This window comes from Siniperca chuatsi, linkage group LG11 (genome assembly GCF_020085105.1).
Source record: "Siniperca chuatsi isolate FFG_IHB_CAS linkage group LG11, ASM2008510v1, whole genome shotgun sequence".
Lineage (NCBI taxonomy): Eukaryota > Metazoa > Chordata > Actinopteri > Centrarchiformes > Sinipercidae > Siniperca > Siniperca chuatsi.
In genome coordinates, this window is record NC_058052.1 from 15,643,442 (window position 1) to 15,659,232 (window position 15,791).

The 15,791-nt window shown below is 41.3% G+C and overlaps 1 protein-coding gene across 3 annotated transcripts in view; it reads left to right on the top strand.

Annotated features, from left to right (window-relative positions):
- The first annotated feature begins 32 nt into the window (after positions 1-32).
- pdzd7a (PDZ domain containing 7a) overlaps positions 33-15,791 on the top strand; it is a 24,803-nt gene continuing 9,044 nt past the window's right edge. The window contains exons 1-15 of one of the 3 annotated variants that reach the window (XM_044213682.1): positions 33-79; positions 991-1,161; positions 1,601-2,369; positions 3,187-3,324; positions 3,467-3,641; positions 4,102-4,278; positions 4,932-5,079; positions 7,402-7,462; positions 8,160-8,687; positions 10,658-10,813; positions 11,937-12,109; positions 12,764-12,855; positions 12,975-13,066; positions 13,263-13,331; positions 15,137-15,791. The exon at positions 15,137-15,791 is cut by the window's right edge and continues 17 nt beyond it. In XM_044213682.1, coding sequence (XP_044069617.1) covers positions 2,177-2,369; positions 3,187-3,324; positions 3,467-3,641; positions 4,102-4,278; positions 4,932-5,079; positions 7,402-7,462; positions 8,160-8,687; positions 10,658-10,813; positions 11,937-12,109; positions 12,764-12,855; positions 12,975-13,066; positions 13,263-13,331; positions 15,137-15,791 — 2,657 coding nt within the window. In that variant the 5' untranslated portion in view covers positions 33-79; positions 991-1,161; positions 1,601-2,176. Of the gene's footprint in view, positions 80-990; positions 1,162-1,235; positions 1,441-1,600; positions 2,370-3,186; positions 3,325-3,466; positions 3,642-4,101; positions 4,279-4,931; positions 5,080-7,401; positions 7,463-8,159; positions 8,688-10,657; positions 10,814-11,936; positions 12,110-12,763; positions 12,856-12,974; positions 13,067-13,262; positions 13,332-15,136 lie in introns of those variants that run through there. The other 2 variants (XM_044213683.1, XM_044213684.1) reach the window with 2 other exon arrangements.

Genomic DNA, 15,791 nt, shown 5'->3' on the forward strand with positions numbered 1-15,791 from the left:
GCAGCACCGTGCAGCGAAACAATGGGGGCGGTGTTTGTCGTGGAGGACAGGAGTTACTGGAAGCCACTGGGCGTTGGAGGTAGACAACACATGATTGGTTAAAAAGCAGCTGACTAGCTCTAAGATGTTTCATACTTAAAATAATTTCTAAAAGTTGTCAGAAAAAGTTAAATGTCGTAAATACGACTAAATCCGTAAATACGACTACGTTTTGGAAAGATTTAGAGCAATATTTGTAATTTAGGTCACAGCATGCAGCTAAGTAAGGCACTGCTTAGGCTACTTTGATTGCTATCCTCCCATTCTAATAGACATTATTAATTTAATTAGATTGTATGTATGTAGTCTGCATTATAAATGTGCTATGAAATAAGCGTTTTTGTTTTATTACAGATTTTTTTTTGCATGATAAGGAGTCTTGGAGTCTTTTTCATTAATTATTCTTTTTCTCATGTTTATTTGGGTCGTATTTTTGGTACGTATTTTGAAAGTGATTATGATATGTAATTCCTTTCTCCTTTTGTTCAAGCTGTGATATCTTATTGATGTAGGCCTACATTGGTTTTGTTAATTAAAAAAAATGCTTATGTAAAACGAAAACAACCTTTATGATTCCTGGGTGATGACTTTAATCATTTTGGAGAAACAAGGTTCCCTGTTCCTGTTCAGCTAAAGTTAATTGACTGTTATTAATATAACCGATCAATTCCTTGGAGATTCAGTGAGGTCTGCAGAAATTTGGGACCTGCATAGATGTTGAACACCGCAGGCCACTGGGTGGGGTTGTTTACCCATCTCAAAGGCATGCTGAAGGCAGCCAGGAAGTTTTTCCACATGCACTTCCCTGCGGTTTCACTGACATATATGGTCTTAATTAACACATTAATATCAAGGTTTACCTGAGGGCAAACAGAAATTGACTTGAGAGAAGACTTGAGTCAGTGTTACTGTAATGTTAGTGTTAATGTTAGTGTACTTAATCATCACTAGTCCAGCGCTAATGGCTGCACAGCTGCAGGGGCTTATGTAAAAGGCTTACACCTCCTAAGACAATAATGGTCACCTGGAGAACAAATGAGGTGGCACTAATACTCCGGATGTCAGCGAGGCGGACCAGCGAGCGTGTGTCCGAGCTCATCCGGCACAACATGGACACAGCAGGTAACGCTGTCACACTTTAAACGCAATGTCATGATGTTACACTTGTTTCACAGGCGTTTTGTAACGTTTCACGGTTCAAAGTATCCACAGGGACAAGTTTAGACTGACGCAAGACGCGTTAAAGTTTACCGATACCTCTCGGAACAATGTCAATAAGTAGTCCAGAAGTTTAGTTAATGTAAATGAATAGATGATACTTAACTGTCAGAACCAGGCCACTTGTTTATCTATACTGTCTCTTAGTCGCTGTCCATGGTGCTGATTGGTAGTAAAACTCTGGTGAGGTTCAATGAGAGGACAACGTTACTTATAGTGTATTTTATTTTATTCTGTTCAAGATCTCAGGTCATAACTGTATTAAAAATGGGGGAGTTTCTATTTTCCCATCTGGAACTTCTGAGCCCGCATTACTCATCACAGCATTTTCTTCTCACAACAGATATCCATTTAATTAAACATGACCTGAGGGGAATCACCATGCACCGCTGATTTCTGTGTAGACAGGCCTGCAGCCTCTCAGCTGAAGCAAGGGGACACAGGCACCATGGGCTCTATGGAGATGGATTCAGAGGTTGCGAAGGAAACTAGTGGATTATACCAACTTCTGTAACCTACAAAGAAAATGAGGATTCCACAGTTCAATCATGGAGCACTGCTGCCATCCTTTTAAAATATAGTTTGTGTTAACTTGGGGTTTTTCTATGTCACAATTTCTCCTTTGGATCTTGGATTCTTTTATTAAGCTTTACTTTTAGTCTGAAACAATTTTCAATGAAGATCCGGGATGTTACCTACAGCTTTGTAAGTTGCCTGCTCCAGTGGGGACCAACTCCAGCATTTTATCATCCACTTTGGACCAGCAGGGGCAAGCCTGGTAAAAAACGTCCAGTTCCCCACCACACTTGTCCCCCACCTCCTTTCCCCAAATCCCAGGCTGCACCTCTTCCATCCTGACAGCAGAGCCCAGATGTCCTCCTGTCTGGATGACTAAGGGAAGAAGTGCCAGACACATAGCATGGCTCGCTCCTCTCACCCCTCTGGCTGGAGGGAGATGACGAATGGAGGGGGGCACCCCCACTTCAACAATGGAGGCCAGACTGGGGGTTCCCACAGCACCACACGCTACATGCTAAAGAAACAGCACCGCCACAGAAACAGGTCCTCCTCACCAATGGGGAGGGTCATTCTCATCAACGCACCTGTTGATGGTGAGTCCGGGACATTATAACAGTCTTCTGTTACGATGGTAACACACACAGTGCCACTGGCAGCAGAGGCACACTCAGGATATTCGGTCAGTCAAAAAGCCAAGTTTAGAGTGTAGAGCAAGGTGATATATTATTAATGATCCGATATACTGTACTGTAGATACTAGAGCAAATGATTAGTTGATGAATTGTTTAATCAATAGACACAACATTAATCAGCAACAATTTTGATAGTCGATTACTCATCTAATTTAAAAAAAAAAAAAAATCAAAAAATGCAGTGGTTCTGGTTCCTAAAATGTAAATATTTGCTGTTTTTTTGCTGAATATCTTTGGGTTTTACACTGTTGATCAGACCAAACAAGCAATTTGAAGACATCACTTTTGGCTTTGGTAACTTTTACAAACTAAACAATTAATCAATTATTCAAGAACATAATTGGCAGATTAATTGATAATGTAAATAATTGTTAGTTGCAGACCTAGTAGATACCACACAGGTATACATGAATATCTTAGTGACTCATTGTCGAAAAACTTTGAAAACCAAGAAAAATGAAATAATATTTCTAGTTTTGAGGATTTGGCATGAAATATTGATGTTTCAGTACTTTTTACCCAACAGTAATTGAGAAAATGGATTTGAAGAAAACAATTTATATTGTTTATCAATAATTTCCACAAATAATTTGGTTTTCATTCAGTTTTGAATTTTCAAACCTTATTTTCTCGTGACACAATCCTTGTCAATGGTGGACTGTGCAGACCTTTGTGGCGGGTACATGTCAGTGTGCTTTGTGGTTTTGTGTGTCTGCAGGAGGGGATGACAGTGAAGACATTCATACAGTGACAGTAGATAAGAGTCCAGATGGGCGTCTGGGTTTCAGTGTCCGCGGGGGCTCTGAACACGGACTCGGCATATTTGTCAGCAAGGTGGAGGACGACAGCTCTGCAGGTTAGGAGGAAGTGTGTGTGTGTCTTTGTGAATGTGTTTCTTGAGCTTATTTTTCAGCGTGCTTACATCTGGGCATGTGCTCTTTTGTTTCCGTGTGACATTTACTCTTGTGCATCATGCTGAGTTCCACCTCTGTCTGCAGCACAGGCTGGGCTGACTGTGGGCGATAAGCTGGTGGAGGTGAACGGGGTCAGCCTGGAGACCATCACCATGAGCAGCGCTGTGAAGGTCCTGACGGGCAACAACAGGCTGAGGATGGTGGTGAGACGGGTGGGCAAGATCCCCGGCATCCGCTACTCCAAGGAGAAGACCACATGGTGAGGCCAAACAACTCAGAGGTGCTTCTTAATACAGGTTGTGTCAATGTGAATAAGGCTGCCAAAAATGATATCCTACATCTAATCTACAATTAAATATTGACACAACATAGTTAATTTAACAACTTTACCAAACAGTAACTGTATATTATCACTGTATATACACACCTTGTTTTTACCACCGCTGACCTTTGCATGGTTCTTGTTTTGTGAAGTCTTGTCACTTGACTGTAGCTCACACTGGTTATCTTTCTTTTGGGATATATTGTATCTTGGTTTCATGTGGCAGCAGTGGATGGATTACAGCTGTGACCTTTATGGCTATTTGATTAACCGATACTGACAGACCTGAGCTCAGTGGAGAAAGAAAAAGCAGTGTATGCAAATGTTTTCATGTGTGCATATATGTCCTCTTTTGCTGTGTGTGTGTGTGTGTGTGTGTGTGTGTGTGTGTGTGTAGGGTGGATCTGATTCACCGGCGGATGGTGGTGGAGGAGAGCGGTCACACACCGTCAGATGCCAGTTCAGACAGCGCTCTGCGCAGGATCGTACATCTCTTCACCACGTCAGATGACTACTGTCTGGGCTTCAACATCAGAGGAGGCAAAGAGTTTGGACTGGGAATTTATGTTTCTAAGTATGAACCAAGTGTGGTTTGAAACACGTTCCGCTAATGCTTGTTTTACACCTGAGGAGGCCCTCATCATCAGATAAACAACAATTATTCAGGGTGGTGCAGTGTGTGCCTGCAGTAGAACCCAGGTTCAACCCACCCTGTCGAAGTGTCCTTGAGCAAGAACGAGGAGGGGGGGGGGATGAGACAGAATTTTCCTACAGGAATTAAATATCACATCATAATCTCATTTGCAGTTTTTTCTTCTGTTTTTGCATTAGATCAAAGCAAACAGGCTTCAATTAGAAGGTTGTGGCAGGTGAATTGTGTTGACTTCATTGCCATTAACAAAAGTTTTTGAGAAACTGCTTTGATGAGCTTGTAGTGTGAATAAGACAAACAGGATAACATTTAACACCACACACACAACTAATGCTGAGTGAGACAAAAAAATACAAATGATTAATGTGAAATAAAGATATCATAATTAAATGCAGAGTAGAAAATGAAATAAAAGTGTTACTTGATATAAGGTATGACCTTATACTGTAAGTGCCCACAGTTTATTCAGGAAATGTACTTCTTTTGAACTGCTCAGGTTTAATAGACATCTATATCTCCTGTGTCTATGTGTATTTGTATGTTTATGCATACATCTTTATACATTTTCTCTTCAGGTTGGACCCAGGTGGGCTTGCAGAACAGCATGGCATCAAAATGGGCGATCAAATCCTTGCAGCCAACGGGGTCAGCTTTGATTACATCACCCATAGCAATGCAGTCGAGGTCCTGAAGAGCCACACCCATGTCATGCTGACCATCAGGGTGAGAGACAATTTTACAGATAAACTTCAAATTCAAAGCTGCACTAATCAGTAGTTTTTATATTAATAATGGATCAAATTAGTGTGTGTAGTGTGAAAGGGTTTGCTTGTAATGACGAATGAGCTCCAAATTCTGCAGTTCACCTCAGCTCTACGGCACATTTTAGCCTCTTTAAGCTCATATTAGTTTTTTTGGCCCGCAACTTCAGTGTTTTGGTAAACTCTCATCCCTGTTTTCAGCTAAAAAGCTCTAAAAACCCACTGTACACTACCTGCTCAGCACCAAACAGCAGACAGACACGGTTAGTGTCTATCTGGTGAATATAGTGAAGCATTTAGCAGCTGAAGAGCCAGATATTTCCCTCAGGACTTGGTGGAGAACAAAACAGAGCTAAAAGGAGAGTGAATATTGGACATTCATCTGGTGAACAGAAACAAGGCCCCAAATGAATGCTGATGTTGCTCCATTTACACGTCTGCTGGATGTGTAAATAAGCAACACCTTAACCACATCAACAATCCAAAAAATCTGTTAATGCAGGCTTAAGTCTGATTTCAGAAATGTGTCCCCTTGGTCCTTTACACATCTGTGGTGCAGTGTTGTGTGGCAGTGTTAATCATTTGCTCAGGTTTAAACTTCACAATTGACTTGGAGCTTTAAGTGCTGTGACACAATGATAAATGTTACAGTGTGTTAAACAACACCAGCTCCTCTCAGGAGGGGAGCACAGCAGAGCAGACAGCTGGCTTACAGCCCTTGAATTCCTGTGTACGTATGCATGTGTGCAAGGCTGTGCCACTTAACCTGTGTCATTTTTAGATAAAGGAATAGTGTGTATGAATGGGCATTTGTGTTGTGCAGTGTGTTTGACTGTGTGTATGTGTGCTCTCTTAGCTCTCTTAACATTGCTGCATGCTCATTTTACTCCTCTGATCTCAGGTTCCACGTGTGAAAAACAGCCAGGGACAACGTTCATTATTCAAAGGCAGTCAGGGATCAGGTTATAATCAACAGAACGTCTAATTTTATGTCTTCCTTCTGTCTTGTATTAGACCCATTTGTGGTTCAGAGTCACGCATAGTGGAACCAGGGTTAATTTTAGCAATTTAACTCTTACACCTGGGCATCCAAGGCTTTTGTGGAACATTGTAGATGTAACCTTGAGTGTCTTCTCTTTGACATATCGGATATCGGACACTAATTCCTGGAAATGGCTCCTTCCTTTAAAGAACATTGCCTAGAGCAGTGGTTGCCACACCTTTGTAAATCACGGCACCTCTTCATAGTTTTTTTTCATGGCACCCCCTCATGCCGACTCCCACCCACAACACATGCACATGCACCGTGCTCAGCTAAAATGAGATCGTGGATATCTGTTGTAAGGATTCTTTTAACAAACTAACAAAGCAATTAACATTGATGTAACATATGTGACATACAGTATATGGACTAATAAAAATGAAATAATAGAGGCCTAAAAGAAGTCAACAGCTTTAGGCTATGTTTCTGTGCAGAATTGAAGATATCTAAGAAAGTGCAACCTGGAAATGTCAGTCGGTCCACCACTTTGGTCATCACTGAAATATCATGGGTCCTAGAGGATGAATCCTAATGACTTTGGTGATCCCCTGACTTTTCCTCTAGCACCACCATGAGATTCATATTTGTGGTTTTGAGTTAAATGCCTTAACAATTAGTGGATGGATTGGCATGAAATTTGATACATACATTCAGGTTTCCCTCAGGATGAATTGTAATAACTTTGGTGATCCCTTAACTTTTCTCATCTAGCACCAACATTGTAACACCTGCAAAACTAATGGCATTCCCATCAGCCTTAGCTGTACTTTGTGTTTTGTGCTATTAGCATGGTAACATGTTAAACTATTATGGTGAACATGGTAAACATAACACACATTGTCATTGTGAGCATGTTAGCATGCTGACATTAGCATTTAGTTCAAAGCACCAATGTGCCCAAGTATAGTTTCACAGAGCTGCCAGTGTGGCTGTAGATGCTTGTTCATTTATTCCAGTGAACAGAAAACAAGCTCACACAAATATGATGTTGGGAACTGCAATGCAACTGTGAATTTGGACAATGTATATATCTGTGTCCAACAAGTAGCCAAAACCTACAATATTAAAAATGTACCGTAAAAATAAATGTAAATCAACAAATTTTAGCTTAAAACTTGACAGCTGATATTCAAGGAAACATAGAGATTCAACTTCATAAGCATCAAGTGTAGTGTGTGCAATTTGTAGTTTGTTGACTGTTTATGTTCTTTTTCAATATTTCGTGTTTCTGCACTTCAACAGGAAGCTGGGAGATATCCTGCATACAAGGAGATGGTGGCAGAATATGGCTGGCTCGACAAACGTATGTTGACTATTCCAAAAGTCTGTTTATCACAAAATATGATTTTACAAGATTGAGACAGTGTTTAAGATGAGTTTTTAAAGAGATGATGTCTTCAACAGTAGTGTGAAAAGAATTACCTGCACCTAACGAAATATTGTAGTACAAAATAATGAAGATGTGACCTGGTGATTTGGAGTTTTTCACAGTAATTTCCGTTTGCAAAGCCACATGCTGGATTCTACTTGGAAATCCTATATAAAAAAGTGGAACACTGGCCACATGTAGCCTACTTATACTAAAACCCTGTCATTCAATTTCTTCACAGGATTCAAATTCCTTGTTTTTCAGTTTGAAATGAGTAATTCTGAACAGGGATTAATTCAGTGTACTCAAAGGCAGCTCAGTCGTCTGGAACAGAGCATGACCTGACATCTGAGTCAAGACGCAGAGTCAAAACAAGACAGAAGAATTCCTGGTTCATTGTTCTGTCTCTCAAAAGTTTAGAGGATTAACAGGACATGAGGGCAGACAGTTTTTGATCCAAACAAAGCAGAAGCTTCCTGTGCAAATCTTATTCACTGTGTACAGCAGCTTGTGTGTGTGTCTTGTGCTCAAGTATAGCTCTTGGTTTCATAAGGTATTGCACTTGCACAATCATATTTTAAACACACTCTAATCCCCATACTTCATTCTAATTATGGATTGTCTTCTACAGTGGCTAATGGGGGCCCTGCACCATCCTCCCAGGGTTCAGACTCCAACTCCTCTGCCTCCTCGCTGTCCTCCAGCACCCCTCTCAGCTCCCTCAGTGGTCTCTCCCAGGTCCTTTTCCCTCCTGTCTTTGGCTCCGAGATGGTAGACGTCGCCATCTCCACAGAGGACCGCTCCCGACGTCCAAGCACCGCCGAGCGAACTGCTGACACCGCCATACAGACTGACCCTGACCCTCCAAACTACCTGGACCACCCCTCGCCTAATGGGTCGTACCCCGACAGGCTGGTCACCACAGAAACCAGCAGGACTGTAGGTGCCACATTGCTGCTGAAGGACACAGTCATACGTGGGAAAGGGGAAGGTCCAAGGGAGATGGCAGGAGCTAGGGAAGGAGGGCGGGGACATACGAGGACGCTGTCTTCTGGGGACCAGGAAGTAGTGAAACACTCACCTAAGACGGCAGCGCTGATGGCCCTGAGCAGACCACGCAAGCCAATCAGACGTTCCCAGAGCCACATCACTGTGTCAGGTGAGACCTGCAGGCACTGGGATTGTAAGGAGAGTGAAACTGTGGATGTAACCTTGCTTTATAGACTTAGGTATAATATTAATTAAAGAAACATATGTTTTTTTTATTCAAGGTAGATATGTTGGCTGATACAGACCTGAAACAGTGTTTCCATTACATAGTTTTTCCAACAGAGAACACTGACAAGTTTATTTTTTAACTGCAAAATGTCCAGGAGATTTCTTGGTCACATTTCTTTAGAAATCACTAATTTAATTTAACACTAATTTAACACTAATTTATCAAAAATATTTCTTTGTGTTATGTGTTTATGTACAAACAAAACTAAAACAAGAGTACAGCCAAGCTAGCGGCTCTGTGAGGCTATAATGCTAATTGTAAAGAAAACCAAACTGTTAGATGGATAAAAGTTGAGGTACAAAATTTGTTTTTGATCTATAGCAGCTGTGGTTAATTAAATATAATAAATGGCCAGAAGGTGGCATTGAAAATGAGCATTTAAGTGTTCAGAGATGTGCGTGGCAATATTGCATAGTTTATTTGTGTGAGGATGGTGTAAGCAGAAAGGTCAATTTCAGGTCACTTGATGTGAAAAATTAGCTATAGAGATGTAAGACAGTCTTTCTTTCTTTCATCTTTTCTCTATGTATGGTACTGGTTGTCATTTCTGTATAGTTTAAAAATCATAAACATGTTTTCATCAGTGCAAAGCAGTACTTAACACGAAGTACAAGATGAGGCTGATGAGAATGTCATTCATTGTTATGGCATTTGGTCATAAATCAAAGTATTGGACACATTTTTACCTGGTGATGGTGCTAGGATCATCAAAGTTCACAACGACCATGACTGTACAAGTTTGTACCAGTTGTGTTTGAGATATTTTAGTTTGGAAAGTGGTGGACTGATTGATTGACATTACCATCTCCAGAGCCACTCTGTATTGTGGTTGTTGATTATATAGTGGCAGTATCATCCATCTCAGTTGAGAAATCAACCTCTTCAGAATCAGGGCCCGGTGAGTATTGCAGCCACAATCAGGTTCAGTTCTTTAGCTGATCTTTGTGACAGTACCTGCATTCACTGTGTAATGAGATCCACTCTTAAACCCTCCAGAGATCTTTCTGCAGGGCATCAGTCAATTTAATGACCCCTCATCCTTCTATCACTCCAGTGAACAAGAACTTCCAGACTCCACATGGCTGAATTTGTCCAAGAGCACAAAGTTAACACAGACTCAAGATTAATCACTGCCCTTTACTCTCACTTGTTGTACCTCAGTGAGAAATGAATAAGAACAAGCATATGGAGAAATATCCATCCAAGCCTTGGCGGGGCTGTTGAGTTATTAGCCTTTCCTTTTCAATTTATCCAGCTCATTCATACCTCCAGGACCTGGCGGGGGGCTTGGGGCGAAGCCCAGGGCTAATTGGACATTTGTTATGTAAGCTGGAGCACTTCGCTGTAGTGTTCTCAATAGATGGGGTTGTGTTGAGGTTGATGTAGCTGCAATTCATCAGTATTACTGTGTTACTTTCCACGGTGGCAGATTTACTGCAGTGAACAGAGGAGCTGACTGGAAGAGATATGAACTGTCTGTACTCATAGTAGAGAGTGTGTATCACCCACTGTTATTGGCCAACAGTTAAGCATGGAGCAGTGCAAAGCCTAATGAATTACATTTTCAACACTATACACAGAGATGCAGAATGTCCTATTCTTGCTGTGGTTCAATGCCACTTATGGAAGATTTTTGTATAAACAAGATAGAACTGCAGCAAAGATGACATGTAACTGCCTGCTCTTGATTAGTTAGACTTAGTTAAGTTTGTTTAGTTGAATTACTAATTACTAATCAGTCGTATTTCACAGCATTTGGTTGTAAAAATGTATCTGCATTGACTACATATGTTGATGTAGAGGATACTTAGCAATGAATACCATTTTGTCTTCTTTTTTTCCACCTTTAGAGGACAGACAAAAGAAGAAGAGGCAACAGAAGCAGAGGAGCTCGGTAGAGGGTAAAACCAGCCTGCAGCGATCTAAAACCTTTGTCAACCTGTTATTTAAGAGAGACCGTAAAGACAAGAGTCGCTCCAAGTCACCGTCTCACCATGCTGACAAAGGTGAGGGCACAGTCACAGGACATTTTTATCTTTCCTGGCATATATTCTGCATCCCACAGAGCAAAATAAATAGTTTTGACCGAATTGCCTGAATTTCATTTCACTTAATTTATTATATTTGAATCATTGAACAAATCGGAGATATGGGCAGCGATTCAGAGATCTTTCTGATTATACTGTATTATATATTTTATTATATATATATTATACTTCTGGCATTTGGGGGTTCAAGTCCGTCACAGTGCTGTTCGCTCATTTCTGGGAGTTCATAAGTTTACATCAGTTTTGCATGCACATCCCTGGGTTTGTGAGGTGATTAATTCATGTTTTTATTTTTCAACAAATTCCAAAAACAGGTTCCAGTGTAATATTCATGATGCTCAGCGAAACGTGGTCTGTTGATGTTTGGTACACACCTAAATTCCGAACATATTGTCCCATGACTACATATTTGAAGCAGAATTTAACCAAAAGTCAAATCCCTTTGCAATCTCTTATGATTATGTGCACAGTTTCCTTATGATTATATCTATAGAAACAGTCAGATTTACTGGTCTCTGTGATGAGAAAAGACTTTTTCTTATGTGCTTTAGGTGAGACTGAAGATAAAGTTCATTTCATGTTTTATTTCTTAATTATATGTTGATTTAAGAGCTACATTTTTCAGTAAAATGTCTTTTGTCTGCAATGTAATGTTATATGTAAGGAGACATGTTCTTGTCTGACAAATGTTTCGCCACTGCAATAGTATTTGTGGTGTCTTATAAGTCCATATGGGCAGGGCACTTGCACGTGCATGGCAACCTGACAACACACACAAAACTCATGGCACTGTCATTGGCACATGCTCCAAAAATAACCATTGTAGCAAATTATTTAGCGTTGCATCCACTGAATCTCTAAATGTAATTAATTTCAAGATAGACTAATACATTTTTTAAAAATGTTTACTTGTCTGTAAGGTCATTTCATTTGATTTGAGAATGTTCTTGAAATCAGTGACCAATAGTATTAAGGTAATAATAAGGTAATGAATAATCCAAGAAAAGTCTTGAACTGTATCTGATGCCATCTGCAGCTGTTCTTGTTTGCATCGTGTTTATTTCAGTCTTCAATTTCTTAGGTAAAGAGCGGGGTCGTCCCTTCCAGCTCTTGACCTCCCCGAGGGAATCCCGTGCTGGGGTTAAAGACAGTAGCCCGCTGCCCCGACCCGAGACCCTGCAGCACGTGGAGGATATGGCAAAGAAACTGCTCATCCAGGATGAGGTGGCTGCTGTGATGAGACACTGTCGGCGGGTGAGTTCCCGATCTGAAATTACCATCTCTAACACCACAGCGGCACTCTCCTGTGTGTGTTTTATCCTCTCACAGAATGAAAATCAGCCGGACTACTTACTAAGTTTGCACTACTGTTCCCTGTGTCTCTGAGTGTCCTTTAGTGATAGATGTGTCTGACAGCGGCTGTGACAAAGGACTGATTTGGCCTGTCATTTATGATTAGGATTAAATATCAGCCATCATTTGATCCCCTTGTCTCTCTCGGCCCATCTCACACTCATCAGCCAGTTTCAGGGGATCAGCTCCTTGGCCGGCCCTTTGCCACCACTGCAGAAGATATCGAGTCTACTTGCCTGTTAATACAGTAATTAAATACCAAAGACTGAAAACGGCAGAGTGTAGTGGTGTTCTTGGAAAAGTAAATATTTAATGTACACAGCATATCACCTCCCAATCATGAAAATTGACTGTCATGTCTTGAGGCAACTGTTTTCACTGGTTGAGTAGTACTCCTTGTGACAAATAAAATTAACTTCAAGTGTAAAATCTGTGGAGTGCTGCTTTAAAAGTCAGAAAACAACCTGATGGAGACCTTTTCATATAGACACAACAACACTAGGTTCTTCTTATTACTCTCCTCTAATTTGTGTACAAATCTAATCCTTCTCTTAGTTTTTGTCAGACAGCGTGATTGAGGATTTAGTACGTCCCCTTTTGGCAATCTTGGACAAGCCAGAGAAACTACTACTTCTCAGAGAAATAAGGTGAGATACATAGAGTACATGTAGAGTATAATACTGATTTTATATGTATACATGCTGTATAAGTATGTGTAAGTATGTTTGTGAGTAAATCTAACCGACTCTGATCATATCCTCTGCAGAATGCTGATACCTACGACTGAGGTGAGTCGGTTTGACAGCATGGTCACGCCCTTTGAGCTGGAGGCGTACGATATTCTCAAGAGTCGCTCTGGTAAGCAGAGGAATGTACTTAACATCACATTTTCAGATTTTTTTATTCATACAGCTTGATGTAAATACACAATTGCCTGTTTGCATGAAAGAAACAAAAGAGTAAGAAATATAGAAGTTAGAAAAAGAAGGTAAGATAACACTAACAAAGAAATGTATGTAAAATCAGTGATATATCTTTATTTATTTCTTCTTAGTGCGTTCTCCAGCTCTGCATTCCCCTCGCAGTGGAACCCCTCGACGTCACCTCATCACCCCAATCCCAGGTACATGGGCTGTGTCTCTTCCTCCCTCTTCCTCTCGTCCTTTCTCTTTGTATACCTCACCTCTTTCTTCTGACTCCCTCTCCTGTCTGGTATCTGGCCTTTCACTAATCCCAGAGGAATATGAGATACATGAGGGGGCTTAAACCTCTCACCTTTTGTCTCCTTCCCCTCCCTCCCACTCTTACTTTTCCTCCCTCACCTCACTTCTTCCCTGCCTCATCTCATATCTGTAGTGTCATGCACAGATACCCACCTCCCAAATATACCCACCCTCATATAAAACAAACTTACACACACACACATTACCATGCACAAAATATCTCAGGTTTCCTGTGCCTGCGCTGAAGCAGAGGCTTGTGTTACATCTCTGTGGCCAACAGAAAGGACTGAGACGAGCCTTCAAAAGTCAGTGAGACACAGTCAATACAGTCTCACTTTAGACTGACTGTAGCCATTTCACCTTCTAAAGTCATAGGTTAGGGGTCACGGGGTCAACATTATGAATGCAGAAGGAAGCTGACAGGACATCACTGAGGTGTCAGTGTTTTGGAAGGCTGAGACAGCTGACATTGTATCGCAAGAAATGCAGAACTGGACATTTTTTGTCTTGTTTAGGAGTTTGACGCCCTGACTTCTCAATAAACTGTTGAATTAAACCTCATCAAATCATATATTTCGTCCTGTAGGGATAAGAAATTGTATATCATAAGAGGAAACAGGTACATTTCTGCTGCACTATATTTCAGTTTGGTGCTCTGCCTCAAAAAAAGAAGTTGGAATTGTTTTTGCAAATAAATTATAAACATAAACTGAGAGTGTCATCTGAAAGAGCTTTTATGGTCAAGAGAGTGCTTATTTTATCCATTTTTCCCATCAGTATCTCTATTTTACAGTTGTCCTGTTGTTGTCCCTGAGAATTTAGGTTATTGTCAATTATTTCATACCAACATTTCTATGTCCAAATATTAAAATGAAATCCAATCCATATTTTGTCATCACCCACTGTTTGCTGTTCGAAGGACATCCTTGAGATCCTTGCATGAACAAGCTTGTCCTGATATTTTCTTGGCATCAGTATTCCAAGTATGTAATCCTTATAGGTAACAATGTTTACTTTTTACAGTTAAATGCCCAGTTAAGGAACTCCTTGCACCATATATATGTAGATAATTGCAATTGCGATGACAATGCTACAAGGTAGCTCAGTACAATGGAGCTTGTTTTAGCCTCAATATCACAGGATTTAAAGGGGAACTCCACCAATTTTACACATCAAAGTCTGTTAACAGCTGTTGGGGAGTACTATTGCATATGTGAAAAAAGTTGTATAAAGCCTTAAAAATGAAAACAATCTGGGGGTGTGGAGTTACAAAGAAGTGAGGTTACCAGACCTCTGTAACTTCCTCTCTGCTTGAGGCTAGCGGCTTGAGGCCACATTAGCCATACCTATAACACACCTGAATATCCAACTTGAACTGTCGGTTGTTGATGTTGCATTGTGGGTAATGTAGGCGTCAGGTTTTGAAAAGGAAGAAGAATGCGTGGGATAAAAAAGACAATATCTCTGGTTCTGCTGCATTTGATCCTTTTTTTTTAAACTGTCTATCGTGAGTCCGACAGTGTTACGGGAGTGCAATGCTAAATCGGTTGTGTACTTTTTTAACTCATGCTGACCGGCTGCTTTGACTTTGAATAATCTTCACATCACTGTGTTTATATCCAGAAGTTCTACAAGTTTCACAGTAGAAAGACACTTCTACATTTGCAGGGTTAAAGCTGAACTTACTGTTTTTATGTTTGTCCAGACTACAGGGGTGGGTTCCACCTCCAGCCGGTCCAGGACACACTGCGTGAACGTCAGTTGATTGAGGAGTTGGAGAGATTACAATTGTCTGGCCATCAGTCAGCCCATCTGCCTCCATCCCGTGCTTTCACCCCTCTGCTGGATGTACCTGTGGACAACTACGCCTCCTCCAATGTGCGCTCCCGCTCCCTGAGCCCCTCACCCACCCACAGCTCCCTCCTCACAGAATCACCACACAGCACCCAACGTGGGCTCCAACTCCATCGCTCCCCAAACAGAAGAGAAAATGGGGCGTTGCGCTATGACGAGGTCTCCTTGTTGTCGGTGTCTGACCGAGGAGATGTGGCTCCTGAACGAGGGAGGTCTTCTGTGAGGAATGGCCGTGGGAGAGCAAGGAGGGAGGTGAGTCCTGACAGCATAGATGGCAGACTGAGCAGGCAGGAGGGCTACACAGAGGTCAGCGTACGTGTTCCTTCGCAGCAGCGAGGGAGAACCCCTCTAGCTGATGTATTTGAGCCCCAGAGAGACAAGAGTCCATCCACAGGCAGAGGGAGTAGTCAGCAGCTAAATGGACATTCACAAAATGGTCACGGTGTGAAAAGAAGAGCTACTCTGCCACCTGAGGAGTATGAAATCACCACTTTTACCATCTCCAA